This window comes from Cetorhinus maximus, chromosome 15 (assembly GCF_964194155.1).
Source record: "Cetorhinus maximus chromosome 15, sCetMax3.hap1.1, whole genome shotgun sequence".
In the NCBI taxonomy this organism is placed as follows: Eukaryota; Metazoa; Chordata; class Chondrichthyes; order Lamniformes; family Cetorhinidae; genus Cetorhinus; species Cetorhinus maximus.
The window spans coordinates 98,147,201-98,170,003 of NC_135893.1; the positions used below are offsets into that span (position 1 = coordinate 98,147,201).

General features: G+C 40.1%; 1 protein-coding gene across 1 annotated transcript in view; it reads left to right on the plus strand.

The window, feature by feature from the left end:
• clec16a (C-type lectin domain containing 16A) overlaps positions 1-22,803 on the plus strand; it is a 287,366-nt gene that overhangs the window by 6,491 nt on the left and 258,072 nt on the right. Inside the window, exons 2-8 of the mRNA XM_078559039.1 lie at positions 419-547; positions 4,684-4,817; positions 6,298-6,446; positions 11,986-12,091; positions 14,070-14,075; positions 16,659-16,782; positions 18,506-18,680. Of these exons, the coding sequence (XP_078415165.1) occupies positions 419-547; positions 4,684-4,817; positions 6,298-6,446; positions 11,986-12,091; positions 14,070-14,075; positions 16,659-16,782; positions 18,506-18,680 (823 nt within the window). The remainder of the gene's footprint in view (positions 1-418; positions 548-4,683; positions 4,818-6,297; positions 6,447-11,985; positions 12,092-14,069; positions 14,076-16,658; positions 16,783-18,505; positions 18,681-22,803) is intronic.

Consider the following 22,803-nt stretch of genomic DNA (forward strand, 5'->3'; position numbering starts at 1 on the left):
AGAGATGGTGGGGGGAGAGAAAATGAGCAACCAAGACTTCAAACTATAATGCTCAGCAGATCAGTGTTGGGGCAGCAATAAAGTACACTCACTAATAACAACAACTGGATTTTCATGTTACTTTGCATGTGCAGACTCCAGAAGTGGAATAGTGAGGGCGAATGCTGATGGTTGTACTGTCATTTACCACAGCAAAATCTGGGCCTATATTTTTTTAATGTATACTGTAGTATATACCGTGTTGATTGTAGCTTGAAAAGACTGCTATATATTTTCAACACTTCAATTTTATAATAATTATGTTATTTCACAGGGACAGCAATTAGGTCCCTAGTAATCTGGGTATGATCAGATCTTTTGCAGTTTTGTATGTGATTTTGTAGTATAAATTAACATTTAAATATTGATGTTTCCTTAGGTACATGTACCATGTCTTAACAAAGAACACAACTGTGACGGATAGTAATCGTAACCTGCTGGTGGAGACCATTCGTTCTATCACAGAAATCCTTATTTGGGGAGATCAAAATGACAGCTCTGTTTTTGAGTAAGTCGTGATTCATGTTCATGGTTTTTCATTTGGGTAGAACGATAATGAAGTAAATTCTATATTAATCCATTTAATCCAAGGGCAAATATACTTTGTGTGGCTTCAGTGTGAGAATTCACTCGCAAATTATTGTTTAAATAGCAAAAGAATTGTAAACCCAGTTCAGATGTGACTTCCTGACAAGTATCCAAGTAGGCAACTTGTTCACATGGCTCTAATGCTGCCTGTATTGTAGTCTCCAAAAGCACAGCCCTATTTTTGATTTTCCTTATGAGTCCCTTAATGGCAAGACTAGAACTCCCCTGCATGAGGTTTGTAGGCACAAATCTGTGTCCTATCATGACATGAACTAGCATGTTGTCACAGTGCTGTGCTGCTAACCTGTGTTATACCCTGTGAACCATGCCCATAGAATATTGCATTGTTGATTTGTGCGGTTGACTTTCTGAAGGCAAGTGTCTTGTGGATTTTAATACCAGATAATTGTGCTTTCACCAGTAATTTACCCTAGTTTTATTGAACAACATGGTGAAGTACTAAAACATACAGTTGCTCAATACTGGGAAGAAAAGTACAGCGATTTCAGCACACTATCTTCCCGAGTTCCAACAACCAGCAGCTACTTTCATACCTGACTAGTCTTGCTTTACCCAGAACCATAAAGCCAACACAGCCAGAAATGTTGAGTGGATGATCTATCTTGGCCCCTTCCTGAGTTCTCCACCATCATAGAAGCTAGTCGTTGACCAATTCAATTCACTCCACGTGATGTTAAGAAATGACTGAGCACATTGGATACAGCAAAGTTTATGGTCCCTGAAAATATCATGTGCTGAAGACTTGCCCACCAGAACTTGATACACCTCTTGCCAAGCTTTTCCAGTACAGCTACAACATTGGCATCTACTCAAAGTGGAAAATTGCTCAGGTATGTCCTGTTCGCAAAATACAACCGGCCAATTACCATCCCTTAAGTCTACTCTCAATCATCATCAAAGCTATGGAAGGTGTCACCAACAGTGCAATCAAGTGGCATTTACTCAGTAATAACCTGCTGACCGATATTCAGCTAGAACTGCTTGGCTTCAGATGTCATTCTAACCTTGGTCCAAACATGCATGAAAAAACTGAATTCCAGAAATTAGGTGAGAGTGACTGTCTTTGATGTCAAGGCAGCATTTGACTGAGAGTGACATCAAGGAGCTCCAGTAAAACTGGTCACTGGGAATCAGGTGGAAAAGTCTCCACCGCTTTTAGTTATACCTAGCACAAAGGAAGATGGTTATGGTTGTTGGCGATCAGTCATCTCTCCCAGGACATTGCTGCAGGAGTTCCCCAGGGCAGTGTCTTAGGTCCAGCCATTTTCAGCTGCTTCATCAATCACCCTTGCTTCATCATAAGGTTAGAAATGAGGATGTTCGCTGTTGATTGCAGAGTGTTCAGTTCCATTCATAATTCTTCTTCGCTGAAGCATCATGCAGTAAGACCTGGACAACATTCAGGCCTAGGCCGATAAGTGGCAAGTAATGTTCGCGCCATACATCCAAGTACAAAACAATGACCGTCGCCAACAAGACAAAGAATAACCACCTACCATTGACATTAAATGGCATTACCAACACCGAATACCCTACCATCATCATCCTGGGAGCCACTATTGATCAGAAACTGAACTGGGCCAGTACATAAATACTGTGGCTATAAGAGCAAGTCAGAGGCTGGGTATTCTGTGGTGAGCAATTCTCCTTATGACTCCCTGAAGCTGTACCAGCACCTACATGGTGTAAGTCAGGAGTGTAATAGAATATTCTCCACTTGCCTGGAGTGCAGCTCCAACAGCACTCGAAGCTTGACACCTTCCAGGACAAAACAGCCCACTCAACTGGCACCCAGTCCACCACCTTAAACATTCACTCCCTCCACCACCGATGCGCAGTGGCAGCAGTGCGTACCATCTACAAGATATGCTGCAACAACTTGCTAAGGCTCCGTCAACAGCACATTCCAAATCTGTGACTTCTACAACCTAGAAGGACAAGGGCAGCAGATACCTGGGAACACCATAAACTGAAAGTTCCTCTCCAAGTCACATGCCATTTTGACTTGGAAATAGATTGCTGTTCCATCGCTGGGTCAAAATCCTGGAACTCCTTCCATAACAGCAATTTTAGAAGATGGCTCACTGTCACCTTTGTAAGAGCAGTGGCAAACCCCACCCCACCCCCCTCCCCTCTACACAACTGAAATAGACATTAATATGTGCCTTGGGTTATCAGGGACGATCGTGGACTATGTGGCTTTAACAAAGATAATATGCTATATTGATATTAGTCACACTTCTACTGGTATAGGGACTTCAGATTTTTATCCCCAAATGCCCAGCAATATAACATTGTCCAAGTTAACAATTCTATTGGCCTAGGGTGGCTCCTATTCTTTCAACAACAAGATCAGCTTCCATTTATATACAGTAGTGTCTTTAAAGGAGGGCAATGTCCTTCCTTGGTTCATAGAGGCATAATCGGATTTAAATAGATGCCAAACCATAGAAGGTGATATTAGAGGGCCAAAGAGATGGATTTTAAAGGGGGGTGGTGTGGAGGTTGAGAAGACGAGTTTATGCATGGATTTCCAGAATGTGATTCATTTGTCGTTGAAGGCATTACTGTCAAACCCGTCCCCAAGGAAGGGGGGGTGAAATGACCAAAAAGGTCAATGTTGGAGGAATGAAGAGGTCTTATAGAATTGGAGAAAGCTTTAGGCGTAGGACAGGATTTAAATAAGATTTGTAAAGAATTTGATGTGTTGAACCATTGTAGGTGGGTGGGACTTTCTGTTGGATTGTAGAGTGTTGGATGATCTGAACATTGTGAAGGGTAGAAGACTGGCAATGGGGTGCATTGGAATAGTTGCATGTGGAGGTGACAAGTGCATGGATGATATTTTCGGCATCAGGTGTGCCAAGGTAGGGGTGGAATCAAGACACTGTAACAGAAGTGGAAGTAGGCTGTCTTTGTGATGGAGAGGTTATGGGTTGAGAGCTCAGCTTGGGGATGAGTGACTCGCAGAGATTGTGACCATCTGGTTCAGCCAGAAACTGGCTGGGAGAAGATGGAGTTGGAAGCTGTGGGAAGAAGTTTGTGTCAAAGGCAATAATTTTAGTCGTCCTAATGTTTAACATCTCATCCATGAATGTTTGATCAATCTGACATTGCAAATATTGTGGAGGGGCTGAGAGAGTTGAGAGAGAAGTAGAGCTGTGTGTCTTCAGTTTACGTATAGAAAATGATCCACATGTCTTTGAATTATGTCATCAAAGGGCTGCGTAATGATCAGTAAGTGGAGTGGAGAGGGGTCAATGGTGGATCGTTGAGGAAGCCCTAAGGTAATGCTGCAGTGTTGGAAGAGAACCCATTGCTGGTGATATTCTGGATACGATCAGACAACCTGGTCTAATTTCTAACTATGCTGAACCACCAAGAGGGGCATTAGAGCATGGGCATTAGAGGAGGATTGTGTGGCCTTTCATTGAAAGACTGCAGAGAGGATAAGGAGGGATAGTGCACTGTGGTCACAGTCATATCGGATCTTATTTGTGATTTTGGCTAGAACTGTTTGTGCTGTGTTAAGGATGGAAACCTGATTAGAGAGATTCAGACATGGAGTTTTAGATAGGTGGGCATGGATTTGGGAAGTGACATTATGTTTAAAAACTTGGAAGAGGATAAGAGAAGTTGGTGATCGGGTGTCCGCTTGCAAGGGCAGCCTTTTGAGGAGTGGAGATAATGATTGTGCTTTTGAAACAAAATTGAAGACAGGAGAGAAACTAGAAGGAGGTAGGGATTCATGACCAGGTCAGGGAAATTTGATGATGTGGAAAGAATGGAAGCAGTAGAAGCAACTGGATGGATAGTCTCAGTCCTGGGGTAAGGAGTCCATGGACTTTGCACGTTGGAGGTCAGATGGAGGTGACGGGAGAGGAGAGGGCTTTAAGGGAGCTGGCTGGTTGTGGAGTAAATCTCTCAAGGATGGTCTTGGAGTAGTAGATGTGGACTTGCATTGACAACTTGCCAATGTGTGAAATAGCTGATTACATTCTGTTTGAATGCTAACAAAAGCACATCTTGTTTCAGCTTTTTCTTGGAGAAAAACATGTTTGTCTTCTTCTTAAATATCTTGCGCCAGAAATCCGGGCGCTATGTTTGTGTACAGCTGCTTCAGACCATCAATATCCTGTTTGAAAATATTAGCCATGAAACCTCTTTGTGTAAGTATATATTCTTATGTAATTTTTATACATCAAATTTGTACTAGTTGTGTCTCTTCATCTCTGAAGCTGTGTGCATCTAGGATGAATACACAAGATGTAAACTAAATTGTTACTGAGACTATTTTTCTCACGACATCAAGAAGTTTATAAAAGGACTATTCATTTTGTTCCACTTATGAACTTTACCACCTTCTATTATATGACCACTAATCTTATTCATGAAGGGACTGCTCTCTCACCAGGGACTCCTTATGTTTGGCATTGATCCTTTATAAATCACTACTTGATTTCTGTGATGTTGCCTATGGTAAGTCAGAGAATATGGTCTCTCACTTACCCATCTCTGACATCTTCATGTTGGTCTGTGTCTGGCTCTGCCCTCTTCTGCTTCCTGTTTCTTTCTGTGCTCTGCTAATACTCTCTTTTTCTTTTTGAGCGGTAAGTGAAGGTTGTTGTGGTAGAGCAAGAAGTCACCAATGGCTAATGGTTGCTTTTGGAGTGGCAGATATGGAGAAAATGTAGCCCTCAGAGGCTGTGTTCCCCTCACCCAATCACTTGTGCTTCTCCCACCCCCATGCTTCCAAATAATACCTTACTCCTTCACCTTGCCACTGCATATTCCCCTTCCTACCAACCCCTCACCACTATAACTGCCCCTATCTCTTCCTTTCTGAATTACCCAGTCAACTCCTGTATCCTTCTCTTCCCTGGCTCTTCTGTCACTCGGCTCATCTGAACCCCTATCCACTCTCTTAACCCAGCTCCGCAAAGGAAGGATGTCAAAAAGCTAAGGCCCCCTCATTCTTCTCCCCCTCTCGGCTGTTTTCCACCAAAGATGGTGTTTGCTTTTAAAACTATACTTTTTAAATTAAAATAAATCAAAACAGAATGAAGAAATAAACTGCCTTTTTCTGTATTTTTCACTGTCTCCTCCCTTCAGTATCATAAGTGTTAGAATTTAGAATCTTTCTTGTGACATGATTAGCACTGGCCTCTCAACAAGTCATAGGTGAGATAATTAGTTGGCTTCAAAATTCATTTTTTAAGTTGAAGTCACAGTAAATTAAGAAAGCACACGTTTATTTTCAATAAATAAAAACAGAAAATGTGTGTATGCAGTGCATGAAACAATTTTTAAACAACCTTGTTAATTTTAACTTGAAGTTAAAGTTGTGTTTCTGTTTGATTAACAAATGCCTTTTTAAAGAAAACTCCTGTATCCCTGCATCAATAGGAATGGCTCGAGGTGTGATGGATTTAGCAGATTTTAATGCAATCGCTTGTTTATATTTAAATCTTAATACTCAAAATTGCAAGCATAGAGTACTTTTTTTTTCCAACTTGAGCATTAAATGCTTCATGGTCTGCAGCCATGAGAGATACTGATTGCTTGCACAGATATTCATGTTCCCAGAGTTTCCATTGACTGAAAAATCTAGTTTTTCAAACTTTTTACAGTGTTATCATTCTCTTACAGATTATCTGCTGTCTAATAACCATGTAAACTCTATCATTGTGCACAAGTTTGACTTCTCTGATGAGGAAATTATGGCGTATTACATTTCCTTCTTGAAAACTCTTTCCCTTAAACTTAACAATCATACGGTGCATTTTTTCTACAATGAGGTAAGAACCAACTGTCAAAAGAATTTGTGTTCCTTTTTTTTCTGCCCATGATCAGTATGTTTGTATGTAAGAGGTTTGTATTTCCTTCCCTCAGAGTGTGTGTCTCAATTGAATAATTCCAGCCACAATCTTTTTGTGAGTTTTAAAATAAAGGAAGTTATTTAATATCACACTTGTCCCAGATTTTTAAATACGATGTCTCACTCACTCGTCTTACACACGCTCTCAAACACGAAGATTAGATACAGTTGTAGGTAAAGCAATACATTACAACTCATAATTACCTCAGTCTCTTGCATGGCAGGCCCATAGTCTTAGATGAAGGTGATGCTTTATAGTTGAGGTAAAGTTCTTGTAAAGTGGAGGATTCTTAGTAAGCTGCCAGGGTTCCTGTAATCGAATTTCCAGGAGGTTGGTTCTCAGATGTGCTCTAAGTTGGAACAGGTTGGGTAGAATGGGGTGGGGAGGAGAGTCCTTCTCACAGTTAGGATCTCCCACTTTCAAGGTATTGCTGTTTATTACCTTGGATGACTTGCTAGTCGAATGGATTTCGGTGGAACTCTCCCTGTCAGCAAGCAGCTTCTGCTGATTTAAAGGCAGACAGCCAAAATCGTTCCCTTATCATGTGACTTCCGCAAGTTCAAAGTTCTTTTTTCCAAGAAGAGTGATCTGTCTGTTGACTCCAATAATCCTGTGTTTGACACCTTGAGATTCATCCAGCCTAGTTTGGATGAGGGAAACTATCATAATATAATAGAAGGTAATAAGATCCATTCATATTCATCTTACACACATTGAGTTTCAATGTTTCCTTTTGTCCACGGTGAAACAGAGAGAGAGGTTGGCTGGAATTCTATCGTTCTTTTGTTAAACAAAGGCGTGTGTGAATTCCCCGGATAGTTGTGAATGTCCAAATTTAATTAGGTATTTGCTTGAGACTCGGGATTGCCTGGAGTTCAAAAGGCCAAAGGTTGCATGATTTGCAGGGGCCATTTTAATAGTCCGTGTCCAATTTTTAAAAGTATTGACTGAAAGTTCGTCATATACTGGAACATGATACAGCATGGAATTTTTATTTTAAAATGGTGATTTTAGTTTTTGTAAGCATACGTGGATGTTAAAAGTGACTTTGAACAAATATGGATTTTACTTCTTAGTATTTGATATATAGCGTGCTGGAAATATTGTAAATCACCATAAAACTTTATTCATTAGGGTTGTCCTTATTTAGTTTTTGTTCTGTTTCATGCAGAATTAATAGTTAAATTAAAAACAGCATAAAAGAATGAAGGTTTAATTGTATGCTATTTCCCAAATCTTCCTGATAAATGAAACAATAGTAAGATTTTTTTTGACACACAGGGCTAACATTTAAACTTTCCTTCAGTTGTAACTCTGTTGTTAAGTGTTAAATAAGCAAGACTCTCATATTCTTCTACTTAATGAAGATATGGTGAATAGTACCATATTTTGAAGAAGTGAAAAGATAACTATCAATGATATAACTTTATAAAATAATTGTTGACTTTTATGGAATTCTCAGTGAGAGGTTCTAGCCATTTTAGTTAGCATTTGAAAGATAATTCTGAAGTTTATTAACAAATCTTTCCCCTCTCTCTTTCACACACATCTCCCTCCCTTGACCAATGTGATAGATGCAGAATTTGTTCTGAGGAATCTGGCATTGCTTCTCACTATCCAGCTAGTAGGACCATGGTTTGAGATGACCAATGTGCTTAATTCAGGATTTTTCCCTGCCTCCTTACCTGTGTGGAAGTGACCAGCTCTGCTTGTTAATGGCATGGCTTAAATTAGGAACTCCTGAGTTAGCAGTTGTGGGCGAGAGGTTGTGACATGTTACGGTGTTACCTATGTGGCATTGGGAGCGTCTTCTCCGGCAGTCCCAAACCCAGTTGCATTTTCTTTGTTTTGAGTTGCTGCCTAGCTAATATTCCAGTCAATTTTCAGGAAAAAAAGTACTAATTTGGAAAATATGTTAACGTAAATCAGCCATTAGTTAACTAATAAAAACTCTTCCTATTCTTAGTACAAGTGATGGTGTGTGCTTTATGAAGGTTGATATGTTTGGTATGGAGTAACTTATTCTATCCAGCAGAGGTCGTACTAACACTGGTGAAAGAAAGGTGTAACCAGAATTATTTCCATGTACTACTAACATTGCTGCTAGTCTCCAAATGTGCAAGTTGCCAATCAGAGCTGTGATCCACATGTAGGTTTTCGTTGTAAAATTAATTTCACCCTCACGCACAACATACCAATAGTTCTTTCGCTGATGATTTTTCATGGTTTTTTTTGGCTTTGTAACATTTTCTTTCTCACCCTCCGCCCTTCACAACTACCCTAATTCTCAAACCCTAAAGTGCTGTTTGATCACAGCAGAGAATTTGTGAGAACAGCTAGTTGAATTCTTGAAATGTTGTTTCATTCCTCTTCACCCCCTTCCTTTGGAAAGCATTTAACTTTTGTTTGATACCCATCCTCTCCTGCTTGCCCCTACCTCATTGACCCACTGAACCTTGAGACAGGTTCACCCCTGGCTTCCATGTGTTCTGTGGCATCATATATCGATACACCAGTGTGCTACCCTGTCGCATTCGAGTGTTATGATGAGATGGGCACTGTATTTACAGACTGCCTATAACCTCCAGAAGCCTAGGCCCAGTAGCATTATATCTGAGATAAGTATTCGGATAAATTGCGGTCCAACCACCAATTTTCTTCCCCTTGCTCCCCTCGTCTGAGGATGGTAATGATTCATGCTGAATTATGGTTCCACAATGCCTTGCAGTACTTCACCTAAGTAACTTTTTTTACTTGTGAATCAAGACCAGTTGACTTGATGGGCAATTATTCATTCATTGTATTTAAGTCAAAGCAAACCCTTGTCCAATTTTCATATGCTTCCCTTCTCCACCAGGGGTCAGTAGTTACCAGTCGGAAGCTGGATCTCTAGCATTTTTAACTTCTGAAGACCAACAATGTGGTGACTGTAAAATTAACCATTACCTTGGCTGAGATCAGTTATTCCAGCATAGAGCAAGGAGAGGACCTGATATTTTGGTCTCTGTGGCTCAGTGCCATAAATGTGGCCTATTTATCCATGAGACTATAGCAAAGTTGGACTCAAATTTACAAAGTGTATCTTGTGCTTTGTAAAAGCTCCTTTTCTGCTTTTCTCCCTGCACCGTGCTCTATTTAATGATAGAGGATGAGTGATTTGCTACTAAAAACAAAAATAAGCCTAGAAATACTTAGCTCAGGCTGCATCTGGGGAAATCAACGTTTCAGAAACTAGACCATTCCTCGGGACTGGAAGATACTAGACATGAACCTTTAAAAAAGAACAGAACAAGGAAAGGAAGAATGAGATAAAACATGCCCAAGATAAGAAGTGGAATGACTTGTATAGTGCTTGGGTGGAGAACAGGAGGTGTTTACGTAGCGGAAATGATATAAAGAGACACAAAGGGGTGCATAATGAGAGAAATAAAAGATGTACAGAACATACAGAAATCAAAGACATACATGGGGATGGACCTTGGACTGGAAACATTTATTTCTGTTTTCCCACAGATGTTACCTGACATGCTGAGGACCATTTTCAGCTTTGTTTTAATTTTTAGACTCCCATCCTATGCAGTATTATTTTTTGCCTGGTACTTGATGTGTTTCCTGATTTCTGTCAATGCTAATCTACACCCAGTGACTGGAAGAACAAAGAGAATGGCTCTGGTTGGCTTATGCCTTGGATTCTGTGCTTCCGACAAAACATTTTGCCTTTACTTGGATGTTCTCTACAGTGATGTTGCTAAATTAGGAACCTCAGCATTGTGGAGCACTACATATGCAAATTTACATTCCATCACAGTGATCCTTTCCTTGTTTAAAAAAAATGTGTTTTTAAAAAAAAAAGTGTGAATGTAGGTATATATATTGTACTGGCCATGGATACCGTTATGATATTTTTTGATAGCACCTCACGCGCCTGTACTGTTAGCTTCTGTTCCATTCTTGCTATCTCAACCTTGATTTCTTTCTGGATCTTTTTCTATCTGGAACCCATTCTATCATATGATTCAGAACTGATTGCCTATCCATTGCAACCTTTGTGCTTTAAAATGTTTTGTTGTTCTGCATTAGTCATTTTTGGTTATTTAGTGTTGATCACCCTGATCTTCCCAGTTTAGACACTATATCTCACCTGCAAAGCTCATCCCAAAAGCACCTGTAATATGAAATATAAAATGAAAAGAATTTATGAAATTTTACTTTGGAGGTTCCCTCAAAAAGTATGGTGCATATGATCATTTGTGGTTTTAAAAATTCTTATGAGTTGAAAGGATTTTTTGTAATTAAGAAGTGAATGCTAAAACATTAGAACATGAGCCATTTTAAAAGTTTGTTTATTTAGTGTTCTCATTATCTGTTCCTTTATTTCTCTCTTATTTGAGTTATTTATAACGTTGATCTACAAAATGCACCTGTGATAGTTTCTTGGAAACTTGTCTTTGGAGCTTCCATTTAACTACCATTCTGAAAATATTTTCTCCTTGTGAAATGCTTATTTTAATTAACTTCTCGTCGTATATGTTTGTAGATTTAAGTTTATAACTTACTTTTCACCTAACTGGTCTCCCCGTACGTACCATGCACCTTCAAGGATCTATTTCCAGATTTGTGTTGATGCTGAATTGTAAGCTATTGCTAGGAGGTGAAAGAGAGGTTGGATTTTGCTGTTCTGTTTGTTACTTTGGGGGAAATGCTTGACCTACAATTAACAAACACCCTTGGGGGATACCAGAGGTGAAATTGAAAATCACGGGTACAAACCCACTGCATCTGGAGTACTGTGTGTGGCTTTGATCTCCAGACTTAAGAAAGGATATACTTGCATTGGAGGCGGTACAGCGAAGGTTTGCTAAATTGGTCACTGGGGTGAGGGGGGTCGTCCTACGATGAGAGGGGCGATCTCATTGAAACTTACAAAAGTCTGAAGGGGCTTGATAGGGTGGGCGCTGAGAGATTGTTTCTGTTGGTCGGGGAATCTGAAACACGAGGGCACAGTCTCGGGGTAAGGGGACGATTGTTTAGTACTAAGATGAGAAATTGCTTCACTCGAAGGGTTGTGAATCTTTGGAGTTCTGTGCCCCAGATGGTTGTGGATGCTTCATCATCGAATGCATTTAAGGCTGGGATAGGCATGGTGTCTCATGGAATTAAGAGATATGGGGAGCGGTTGGGGGAAAATGGAGTTGAAGCCCAAGATCAACCACGATCGTATTGAATGGGCTCGATGGGCCATGTGGCCTACTCCTGCTCCTATTTTTTATGTTCTTACATCTATTGCAAGCAGAGCAATGTGTTAGAGCTCCATCATGCTGTACATTTCTATGCCCCACATTTCTAGCAGTTGAAAAGGGCATTACAAAACTTTAAAACTAGATAAAATAAGAGAAAAAAATTACCCTTGTAATTAATCCCTTACAAGTTCAATTTTTACTGTCTCCCATAATTCCAGCACACGAATGATTTTGCCCTGTACACGGAGGCCATTAAATTTTTCAACCACCCAGAGAGCATGGTCAGAATTGCTGTGAGGACAATCACCCTTAATGTATATAAAGGTGAGTACAACGCTGTATGATTATACTTACGAATGCCATTAGTGAATGTTTGCAAAGTTCTGAAAGAAGGCATGCTAAAACAAATGAAGCATGCCTTTAGTGTTTTGAATCTCCTGCGCTGGTCAAGATGTTTACTTCAAACCATCCTAAGCGTTTATAAATTATGGCCTGCTGTCTTGTTTCTTAATGAAAATTTTTATTTGCAAATGAAATTGATTGTATAAGTGTAATATTGAAAATTTTATCCCCTTTTTTTTCCTGGTAATTGCAGTTAAAAATAATTTTAAAAACAAAACCTACCTCTAAGTCCTTTCCACTTTTCTCTCCATTGCACCCATTTCCTCTGCTACAGATCCATAAACTAACCCCAGTATAAATCTTACATGCCTGCTTAAGATGAGCTTAAGTCTGGAATTCATTCTCAGGAGTTACAATAGTTTTGCCTTTAATTTTCTATCTAGGCTAAGTTGCATGCAGAGCATTGAATTGAGAGGCAGATGTATTGTACAATATATTTCTGGTTTTAAGAAATGTAGTGCATGCACAGCTTGTCAAATGTAAAAGAAGCTGTCCTTGGCAGCCTTGTGAAAGGTCTATAGCAAATGAGTTTCTTTCAATTGATGTTAAATTAAAAGTTGCACCTACAGCTCTCTTGACTTCTTTTGAGTCAGTTTCTTCTTTTATTGAACATGAATTTTTGTCTGCAACAAAGCCGGGTGCTATTGATGGGTGCTGGATTTTTTGTGCTATAGTTGGAGGTGTCAACTCGGTGAATTGTAGTGCTGCGCAGTGGGAGTGATCACAATTTAAAAATATTTGCTCTCTTACGAGAACAATAATTGAACCTTGGAGAACATGCTTTAAACATGTTTCCGATCTTGTAGCAGAATGACACTAGGCCAAATCAGTGAACCCTAATTCTTGAAGAATATAATTTGCCAAGTGCATCGCATGATGCTGCATATGTTGTTCTCTGCAATTATTTCCCCCACCCGAGTACATAAACAGTTTTTCTTCGCTCAGTGTTAATCTGGGATTTCCTTAGTTGGAGACCCTGCTCATGGGGAACCTGTAGCCAAACAGGTTGGTTAAGTTACCAAGCAACCAACTGTCAAGTCTTATTTTGTTTTTGCAGGAAAATACATTTTGGATAATGTGTATGTAAAATACATATGCATTTACCAAGGGGTTTTATTGGTGCCCACAAAATAGCATTTAACTTTTCCTACACCTAATGGTGCGAGCCTTCACCACAAAGACCACTTCAAAGTAATTATCAGTTTTTGAGAAACATATAATTGCTCCAAAGCAACTAGCAACTGAACAAATGTTGAATTATGTCTATGATGGGGGAGACATTTTTTTTTCCCCTCTATTCATGCACAGGTAGTGTGTGTGTTGTATGCTGTCAGTCTTGTTGCACTTCCTTTGCTAAGAATCCAACAGGGTGAGAGGCACATATAGCCTGTGGATCTACTTTTAAACCCAATCTGGGCTGATATCATTTTCAGCTGTCGTATGTCTGATTCCACTGTGCAAAAACAGCTTATTCAGACAGGCCAATGGAATGGTAGTAAACTGCCTCGTGGGAGTTGTACATTCCATAAAGTGTGTGCTAAACTTGACTTGGAAATGAGTGATGCTGGATACAAAAAATGTTCTATTTACCAGTGCTCATGTTACCCACTTAGATAAGCACAGCACCCCTTTCTTTCCTAACACAAAAATTGTGGAATGTTTTGTGCTTTGGAGTAATTACAAATAATGACTGTGCTGATAATCTGCACATGGCAGCTTTTCCTGGAGTATTTTTATTGATCTGCTCTGGTGTAATTTATGATCTACTGTGGCTCCCAGTTTTGTGTGCTTCCTACTACAGATAGATCTTTTGGAGGATGTCATGCTCTCCAAGTACTTATTAATTGTTTTCTCTTTTTTGTCCTTTCTTCAATGATGATTCCAATGTACCACACTCCAGTGTCATGTAAGTTGATTAACCTTTTTATCTTATGTTTTGGGGTTTGTTATCGGTGCTTCCTGGTATGTACATCAGAAATAAGCAAGGCTTCTTCTAATCATTAGATGTGTTGTGCTTAACAGCAGATATATTATTATGCTGTGTATCAGATATATTATCTTATGTCCTTGGAAGATTACAGGGTAGTTAAAACTAGGGGTGAATTGAATTACAGTAAAGATTCACTATTCCTTTGAAGCTGAAGTACAAGTACTTTTATCAGACAGATTTTCCACAGAAACACAGCCACGTTTATTTAGGAAAAAAATAGTTGAAATATGGCTACTCAATGCCCTATGATTGAAGCCCAGCATATTGCTAAACATTCCTTTTTTTAAAAGAGAGGGAGGGAAATTCTGTTCAGATTCGGAAATGGTTTCTAAATGTTCCAAATTTTATGGATTGTAACCTTGCAGATATTCCTTGGTTGTTTTTTTCTAGCTAACGAAAATGGATGTTATATAATGGCAAACAAGTCTCTAGATAATTCTCCCTTCACCCCATGCAACTTTAAATCTTGCTGATAACGTGGAATAAAACTGGTGATCACAATGGCCAGTTTTACTGGAACATAGTTTGAGTTTTTAAGTTGGGAGTGCACTTGATTTTAGTCTTTCAAAAACACCTTTTTTTGAACTTCAGAGGGCGCTATAATACCTTATTAAAGGCATGTTAAAATGTTCAGACAAAAGTTTGCAAACAAAATATTTATATTCATACCGTGAATAACTAATTAAATGATAATACAGAGGCTGTAAGCATTGACTACAGCAAAAAAAAAAATCAAATAATGACAAGTTTATTTTAGCAGAATTCCCCTGTCACCAAATTTATATCTGTGCAGCTCTGACTCCACAAAAGCTTTTGTTTTGGGTTTAGGAATGTGCAGTTGTATTTAGTTCGTTGATGAATACCAGGTAAAATTGTTCAAATAAATTGTGCGTTATTTATGAGAAGTTTGAACGTTAGCTAATATCAGCTAACCCTCACCCAGCACAGACAGGGAATCAAATCTGTGATCATGTGGGCTGAAGCTTCCTCATTTTCAAGGTTAGAACTTAGGAAAATTGTATACGTAAAGTTTTTTTAATATGCATGAAGGCTGCATATTATGTTGTGAGCTGGTTAATTCAAAACTTTGAAATGTATTTGAAATCTCACTTGAACTGGTGGAAGTAAATAATATTAGTTGTAAATTATTTGCAATTGCGATATTAATTCCCATGTATTATCAGCCTACTGTGGTGGAATGATAACTCCATCATGCATGTAATTATTCAACCAATATCATTTACTAAATCAATCGCCATATCAGATGATCAATGTGCTGAAAAAGATTCAGCCATTCAATGGCAGCAACAACAACTTTATATAGCATCTTTAACATAATAAAAGTTCCAAGACACTTCACAAGAGCGTTATAAACCAACATTTGAGCCACATGAGAAATAGCCAGACAGCCAAACATTTGGTCAGTGAGGTAGGTTTTAAGGAGCGCCTTAAAGAAGGAAATAGGTGGAGAGGTTTAGGGGAGGGAATTCCATAGTTTTAGGGGCTAGGCAGCTGAAGGCATGACTGCCAACTGTTGAGAACGGAGCATTTAAAATTAAGATGCACTGAGATACCTATGATTTGTCAGCTGGAGGAGATTATAGAGGTGGGGTTGGGCAAGACCATGAAGGGAATTGAAAAAGAGGATGGGAATTTTAAAATTCATATGTAGCTTGACTGGGAGCTAATATGGGTCTGTGAACACAGGGGTGGTGAGTGAACAAGACTTAGTGCATTTAAGGCCAAGGACAGCAGAGGTTTGGATGGCCTCAAGTTTATGGTGGGTAGAATGTGCGAGGCTGGGCAGGATTGCATTGGAATAGTTAAGTCTGCCTGTTTAGAGGTAATGAAGGTTTCAGCAGCAGATGAGCTGAGGCAGAGTGGACTTGGGTGATGTTATGGAGATGGAAATAGACCATCTTAGTGATGGTGCAAATATGTGTTTAGAAGCTGATCTCAGGATTAAATATAACACCAAGATTATGAGCAGTCTGGTTCAGCCTCTGACGGTTGTCATGGAGCGGGATGGAGTCGGAGCTAGGGAATGGAGTTTGTAGTGTAGACTGCAGACAATATTTAATTGGAGAAAATTTCTGCTCACCAGTACTAGATGTTAGATAAGCAATCTGATAATTTAGCAACAGTGGATTCATAAACAAAAGGTGTATATGTGGTAAAATAAACTCAACAGATAACCAAAGAAGTTAAAATAAAAGCCCCTTGTTTTGTGAACTAAAAAATGCTTGCTTAAAAGCTCCAGTGCTATTTCAACAAGATTGAACAAGGCCAAGTACATTTGAAGGTAACAGAGACTGGACTTAACATAATGAGAGCATGTGATAGTAAAATGATCCCTTTAAAGTTATATAATAATGATAGTTATCTCAGAAATAACATTGTAGTTTGATACTCAAGGTGTTTTGACTGTAGTACTGAAATGTAGAGTTTCAGTTTTGCTTTCTTTAACCAGAAGCTGTGTGTTGCTTTTCATGTGGACAGTGGATAACCAGCTTATGTTGCACTACATCAGAGACAAAACAGCAGTTCCCTATTTCTCCAATTTGGTTTGGTTCATTGGAAGCCATGTGATTGAGTTGGACAACTGCGTGCAAACAGATGAAGAGTGAGTTTCAAAATGTTTTGTAATGCTTGGAGCAATTTGTGTGTGCTTTGCCATCTACATTGTCAAGGGCTCAGTTAATCCACATTTGGTATGTTTGTAAGAAATGAAACTTTGGTTGGCTAATATATAACCTGCCAAATCATCAGTAGGTATTTGCATATCAGCACCATTTTTTTTTTTAAAGCCAATGACAGGCCCCACTTGAGCTTCTGGCAATGCACATTCAAAAGAAACTGATATTAAAACCCTCAAAGTCATTAATGAGTAGCACTTCTCAAAGTATTGTGCTGCTGACTTTTACTGTCTTTTACTCTTCTCTAAATTTTTAACAAATTTATTGAGTGGATGTATCAAAAAAAAAGCTTTGTTATAGTATTAAATTAGGAATTTTTGGTGTTAACTCTTAAAAGTTGAAACAAAAGCCTGGTTTTGTAGTGGTGAAGCCATCAGCATTTGCTACCTTTACTCCTCTGAAACTGACAGCACATTCTGGAATCTACATGTGCAGTAAACCAGGCATAACTGTCAGTGATTCTACACCCCTCTGTATGGTGCGCTATTGAAGTTCCCCCAAATGACAATTAATTAGAAATCACTGAACTGATGCCCTTTTACACTATTAGTCTCACTGTTAGAACTTTTGAAAAGTTGCACCTTTTGAATGAGATGTAACTGGTTTATTAACTGGTAATTAAGTTCATAATTGCTTCTGCAAAACCACCTTGATCCTGAAAAGTTGATTTTTATATTTGTGGAATGTCTAAGTTCTCCACTACGGGGGGGGAAAAAATTCCACATTTTAATGTTCTTAAAGTTTATGAAATGTTATGTTCTTCCTCAATCCCATGTGTATGACCCAATCATTTTAAATTTAGCTTTCTGTAAAATTTAATTAAATGTGCATTTTTCTTCCTGGTTTGCTGTCTGTGAGAATACTCCATTGCGATTGGCTGCTTACCCATCAACGTTGATGGATGCTGGAGATTTCCTTGACTTGCCACCAGATTCAAATTAACGTTGGAAAAGGGGGAAACCTATGCCACAGTGATTACCTAGATGCTCGTGGGCAGCTTTCTTCAGGGTCAGCAGCTGCTGACCTTGAAATCAGGGCCAGAGTTGAATATCACCTTTTATACTCTCTTCAGATCTCTGATTTGATCAACGTTGCAGAAAAATTTGTGTGCTTCAAATGGCGCTTTGCAGACTACTTCGATTCCCTTGGGGCAGGTGGCAGCTTTCTTCAATTATATCAATGAGAAACGCTGCCTGTGCTGCAACCTGCTCCCAGTGAATTGACGTCATCTCTGCAGTGCCGCTGGAAAAGGAATTTTTCCCATGTCTTTTATTTTTTTTTAAAAAAAAAATCTCGCTTTTGTTCATTGAATCCTTTTAGTTTCTCGATAATTCTTCAGCACTCCTTATTGAGACTTGCAGCACTCCGAACCTATTGTATCCAGATTGTTTGTATGTATGAAAGAGACATGAGTAAATGGAAAGTGATCTAGCTATTTCTTTCTCCATTGTTGTGCATTTAAGGGATTCAGGCACTTGCACATAAAAAGTAGATTCCACAAGCATTATTGAGTTTATCTCATTTATTAGGACAAGAAGAATTTTTTTTCTTTGACATTCCAGATTGTTGAGGTTAGATGCTATAATGTATGAGTTGCAGGCTGCAAAATTCCATGATGTCCTTGGTAATTTTTAACTCTTCTTGTGGCAGGCATAGAAATAGAGCCAAACTGAGTGACCTGGTGGCTGAACATTTGGATCACCTACATTACCTGAATGATATCCTGATCATTAACTGTGAATTCCTGAACGATGTACTAACGGACCATCTATTAAACAGACTTTTCCTGCCATTGTATGTCTATTCATTAGTGTCCCAAGAACAGGTAAAGGGTCAATATTTATTATTGTGTAATTTTATAATACCATGGCATAATCTTTGAGAATATAAGTTATTCTAAAACATTTGGATATCCATATTGCTCATGGTTGGTGTGACAGTGAAACCATATATATTAAAATAAAATTAAAATTGTGCCTTTTCAAAATAGCCTTGTAAAATTGGTTTAGAGCAACAGATATATAGAATCACATTAAACTGCTGTGCGTTAAAAAGTATTTCTGTCGATTGGCAGACCAACAGCATTCTTTCAGTAAATTGACATTTTGTGGTCTAGACGATGCTATTGCAGATGTGTGGAACGTAGCACGTGCATTCAAATGGAGCATAGTATGAGTAACCTTAATATATTAGCAGGCCTTCCTATTTGTGCTGTTTTGTAAGAAGACCATATAATGTGCAATATACTTTGCTGCCAAAGTGCATCTGCGAGTGAATGCACAGTGCTGGAGTGTGTCTTTTTAAGACTGAGTTGGAATTCCTTCGCTTTCTTAATCATTTTACATGATTGTTCTTATTGCTGTAGCTAATTAGACATCAGAATGGCTTGCTTTTTTTTTTAAGAAGGTGTAACTCTTGAGGTCGCTTAGAGGTGTGAGACAATCACACTGCTGGGCCAGTAACTTATTTTCTATTACTGTCAGAAGGTTCTATTTTTGGTGGTGTTGTTTTCTAAGTGCAAACTGGAATTTGCACATAGAGTAAAATCTTTGATATCTGGCATGCTCGGGGAATTGCTGGTGCCGGTTAATCAAAAATGCCGATTAATGGGGAGTTACATTACACTGGATGCAGGACAAGATGCGGTATATCCTTGTTCAGGCACAGTAACCAAAGATAAGCCAATAATTTAATAATTTCAGTGTAGAGCCTAAGAACAACTTCTGCAGATTTATAATCTATTGTCAATTATTATTTGTTTGTTTTTTTGAATAATGTATTATCTGAACACCGAAAGTGGTTGGCTTTTTAAAAAAAAATTGAAATGTTAGAAATTCCAGTTACTAGATAATTCTGGGTGGTAAAGTGCCAGATAGCGCTATGGGCCTGAACTTCTGTGGAATAGATTGCCACTCCGCTCCTAGTTTCCTACCTCGAAATCCAGGCAATCCTTTCTCGCCTGACTTTTTTTTGAAAAATATACTTTATTCATAAAATATCTGGAAAAACATTTCTAAATCACCATCACAAAAAGTGCAATCAGATTCAACTTTTACACATGGATCACGAGGTGCTTCAATACAATCAATGAATATTACAATTTCAATATGGTCATTACAGACAGTGCAATGGGATTGGAGTTATCAACATACATGATGTTACACTCTGAGGTGCTTCAGTACAATTCTAATACAATTAGTATTCAATGCATACATTCATTGTGAGCCGTACAGCCCGAGGGGGTCTATACCTTTCCCAGCCCCTCGGTGCACTATGGCAGAAAGGTCTTAGACAGTGACCTTTCCCCATTGTGCCTTTGCGGCGGCTGCCCCAAGCTTTAGTGCGTCCCTCAGCACGTGGTCCTGGACCATGGAATGTGCCAGTCTGCAACGCTCGGTCAGAGACAACTCTTTGCACTGGAAGACCAACAAGTTTCGGGCCGACCAAAGAGCGTCTTTCACCGAGTTGATGATCCTCCAGCTGCAGTTGATGTTTGTCTCGGTGTGTGCCCCCTAGAGCACAGAGTCCTGTGTCACCGCGCTGCTCAGGATGAACCTTGACAGAAACCACTGCATCTCTCTCCAGACCTTCTTTGCAAAGGCACAATCCACAAGGAGGTGAACAACGGTGTCGTCCCCACCGCAGCCACCTCGAGGGCAACGTGCAGAGGGGTTGTGACTCCTGGCGTGTGGGAAGGCCTTTGCTGAGTCCATCAGGAAGGATCCGGGCATGAGGAGTGACAATCCCAGGCAGTGGAGGCACTCGGGTCAAAGCCTCCCTGTAAATGGACAATGTCGCCGTTTTCTATTCGGGTCCGCTGTCAGTGTGCAGACTGATCCACATCTGCGACCAGTTCGAACTGGCCTTATGAGCCAAGGTAAATCATGGGAAGAGCGAGGCCATGTTCTTTGGGAACTGGGCTGACTGATCCTTTGTCCCCTTCACCTTCAGGGCTGACGGCCTGAAGGTGCTGGGGATATGGTTCGGAGGGAGCGGGGCATGTGTTAGGAGCGAGTGGTTATGGTGAAAAGAAAACTGGGCATGTGGGAGCAACGCTCCCTCTCCATTGCGGTAAGAACCTGGTCATCAGGTGTGAGGCGCTGTAGCTATACATGGCACAGGCCTGACCCATTCCACACTCCTGCGCGATGGAGATCACCCGAGCCATCTTTCGCTTTATCTGGAGGTCGAAAATGGATCGTGGTCACAGGGATGTGTTGTACAAGCCTCTAGATAAAGGGGGAAAAAACATGCCCAACATCCCCCTCGTCCTGATGGCCACCTTTGTGTGCAGCTGCATCAAGTTGTGCGTAGACCCTCGGTACGCAAACACTAAGTGTCACTACGTGCTGCGGTTCTACCTGTCCCCAGTGTTGTGAAGGATGGGTCTGGCCACACTGCCACGGAACGCTCCAAGCAGTTGGACATTTATGCAGACAAACACCTTTGACCACAAGTCCGGCAGGTAGTGGTCGGCACGTAACATCTTAGAGGCCCTGTGGGAAAAGGAGAGGGTGGATCCTGTAGGATGGTTCCCCAAGCAGACTGTCAAAGCCATTTGGCAAAATGCCTCATTGCCAGAACTTTTCAACGAGCACCAAGATGTAGCTTGGCTGGTGGTGAGAAAGGCCTTTCTCACCTGACCTTCTGACTCAGGCTGGGCGAGAACCGTGTAGGGCAGCAAGCTCCTGAGGCTTTCAGTTGGAGGTAAGGAAACCACGCCCCTTTTTTTATGGCACTAGTTGCTGTAAAGCAGGTGAATTTAAAAGTCCAACCACTTCCAGAAGCCATGGAAAAGGTAGGTTTGGAAGGTAAGTCGGTAGGATTGGGAGGTTGGGTGATCATTGGGGAGGTGGGGGTTAGTCGGGGGGCTGTTCGGGTCAGGTGGGGGGTGGGGTCAGGGAGGCAGTCAAATAGGGGGTTGGGGAGGAGAGTCAGATGATCAGGGTGGGTTCTATGGAGGTTGTTGGGGGGAGTCCCATGAGGTGGGGAGGGGGGTGCGGGGGGAGACCCATTGCGGTCGGGGGGGGTGGGGTGTGGGGAGAGACCCATTGCAGTGGGGTGGAGTGCGGAGGGAGTTAGTACTATAGTTACCCAGGAGTTAGAAATGGCAGCTAAAGGCACAGCTACAAATGATGGAGTGATTGAAAGGTGGTATGCTCGAATCTAGATATCTAGTAGGTTTGTGGGGCTCGTGCAGATCAGAGTTGGGAGGGGTGAAGCCATGGAGGGATTTGAAAACAATGATTAGATTTTTAAATCACGATTTGGCTTGGAGTAGTGATCTGCAGTTTATTGTATAATCGTTGAAGAAGCATTTAAGTAAAGATTTGCATTTCTTTGTGTTTCCAATAATTTACAAGAATTGACAGGTGGAGTAATAAATAGATAAAAGCAAAAAACTGCGGATGCTGGAAATCCAAAATAAAAACAAAAATACCTGGAAAAACTCAGCAGGTCTGGCAGCATCTGTGGAGAGGAGCACAGTTAACGTTTCGAGTCCGATGAAGAGTCATGCGGACTCGAAACATTAACTGTGCTCCTCGCCACAGATGCTGCCAGACCTGCTGAGTTTTTCCAGGAGTAATAAATAGACCAGTTTGCGTTTTAACTGTTCCAGATTAATATTTTCCATGAGATGGTTGTTTTGGGCTAAAACCTGTCGCATAACTTGCTACAACTTTCCTGTCTTCTGTTGTTTGGAGCTCAAGTTAAATTGGATAAAATTTAAGAAACCAAAGGAAGGATTGTTTCCATTGTCATTGAAAGTGAATGCAGTTCTTGTCATGGTGTATGCATGCACTGTTAATGTGAGTTGACCTGAAACTTTAAAATATTGGTACAGCACCTCAAAGTTATATATTTGTAAAATATTCTTAGAAAATAATTCTTGGGGCCAGGAGAAAATTGCTAAGCTTTGCCCTTCACTGCTTTTCTTCACTCTTCCC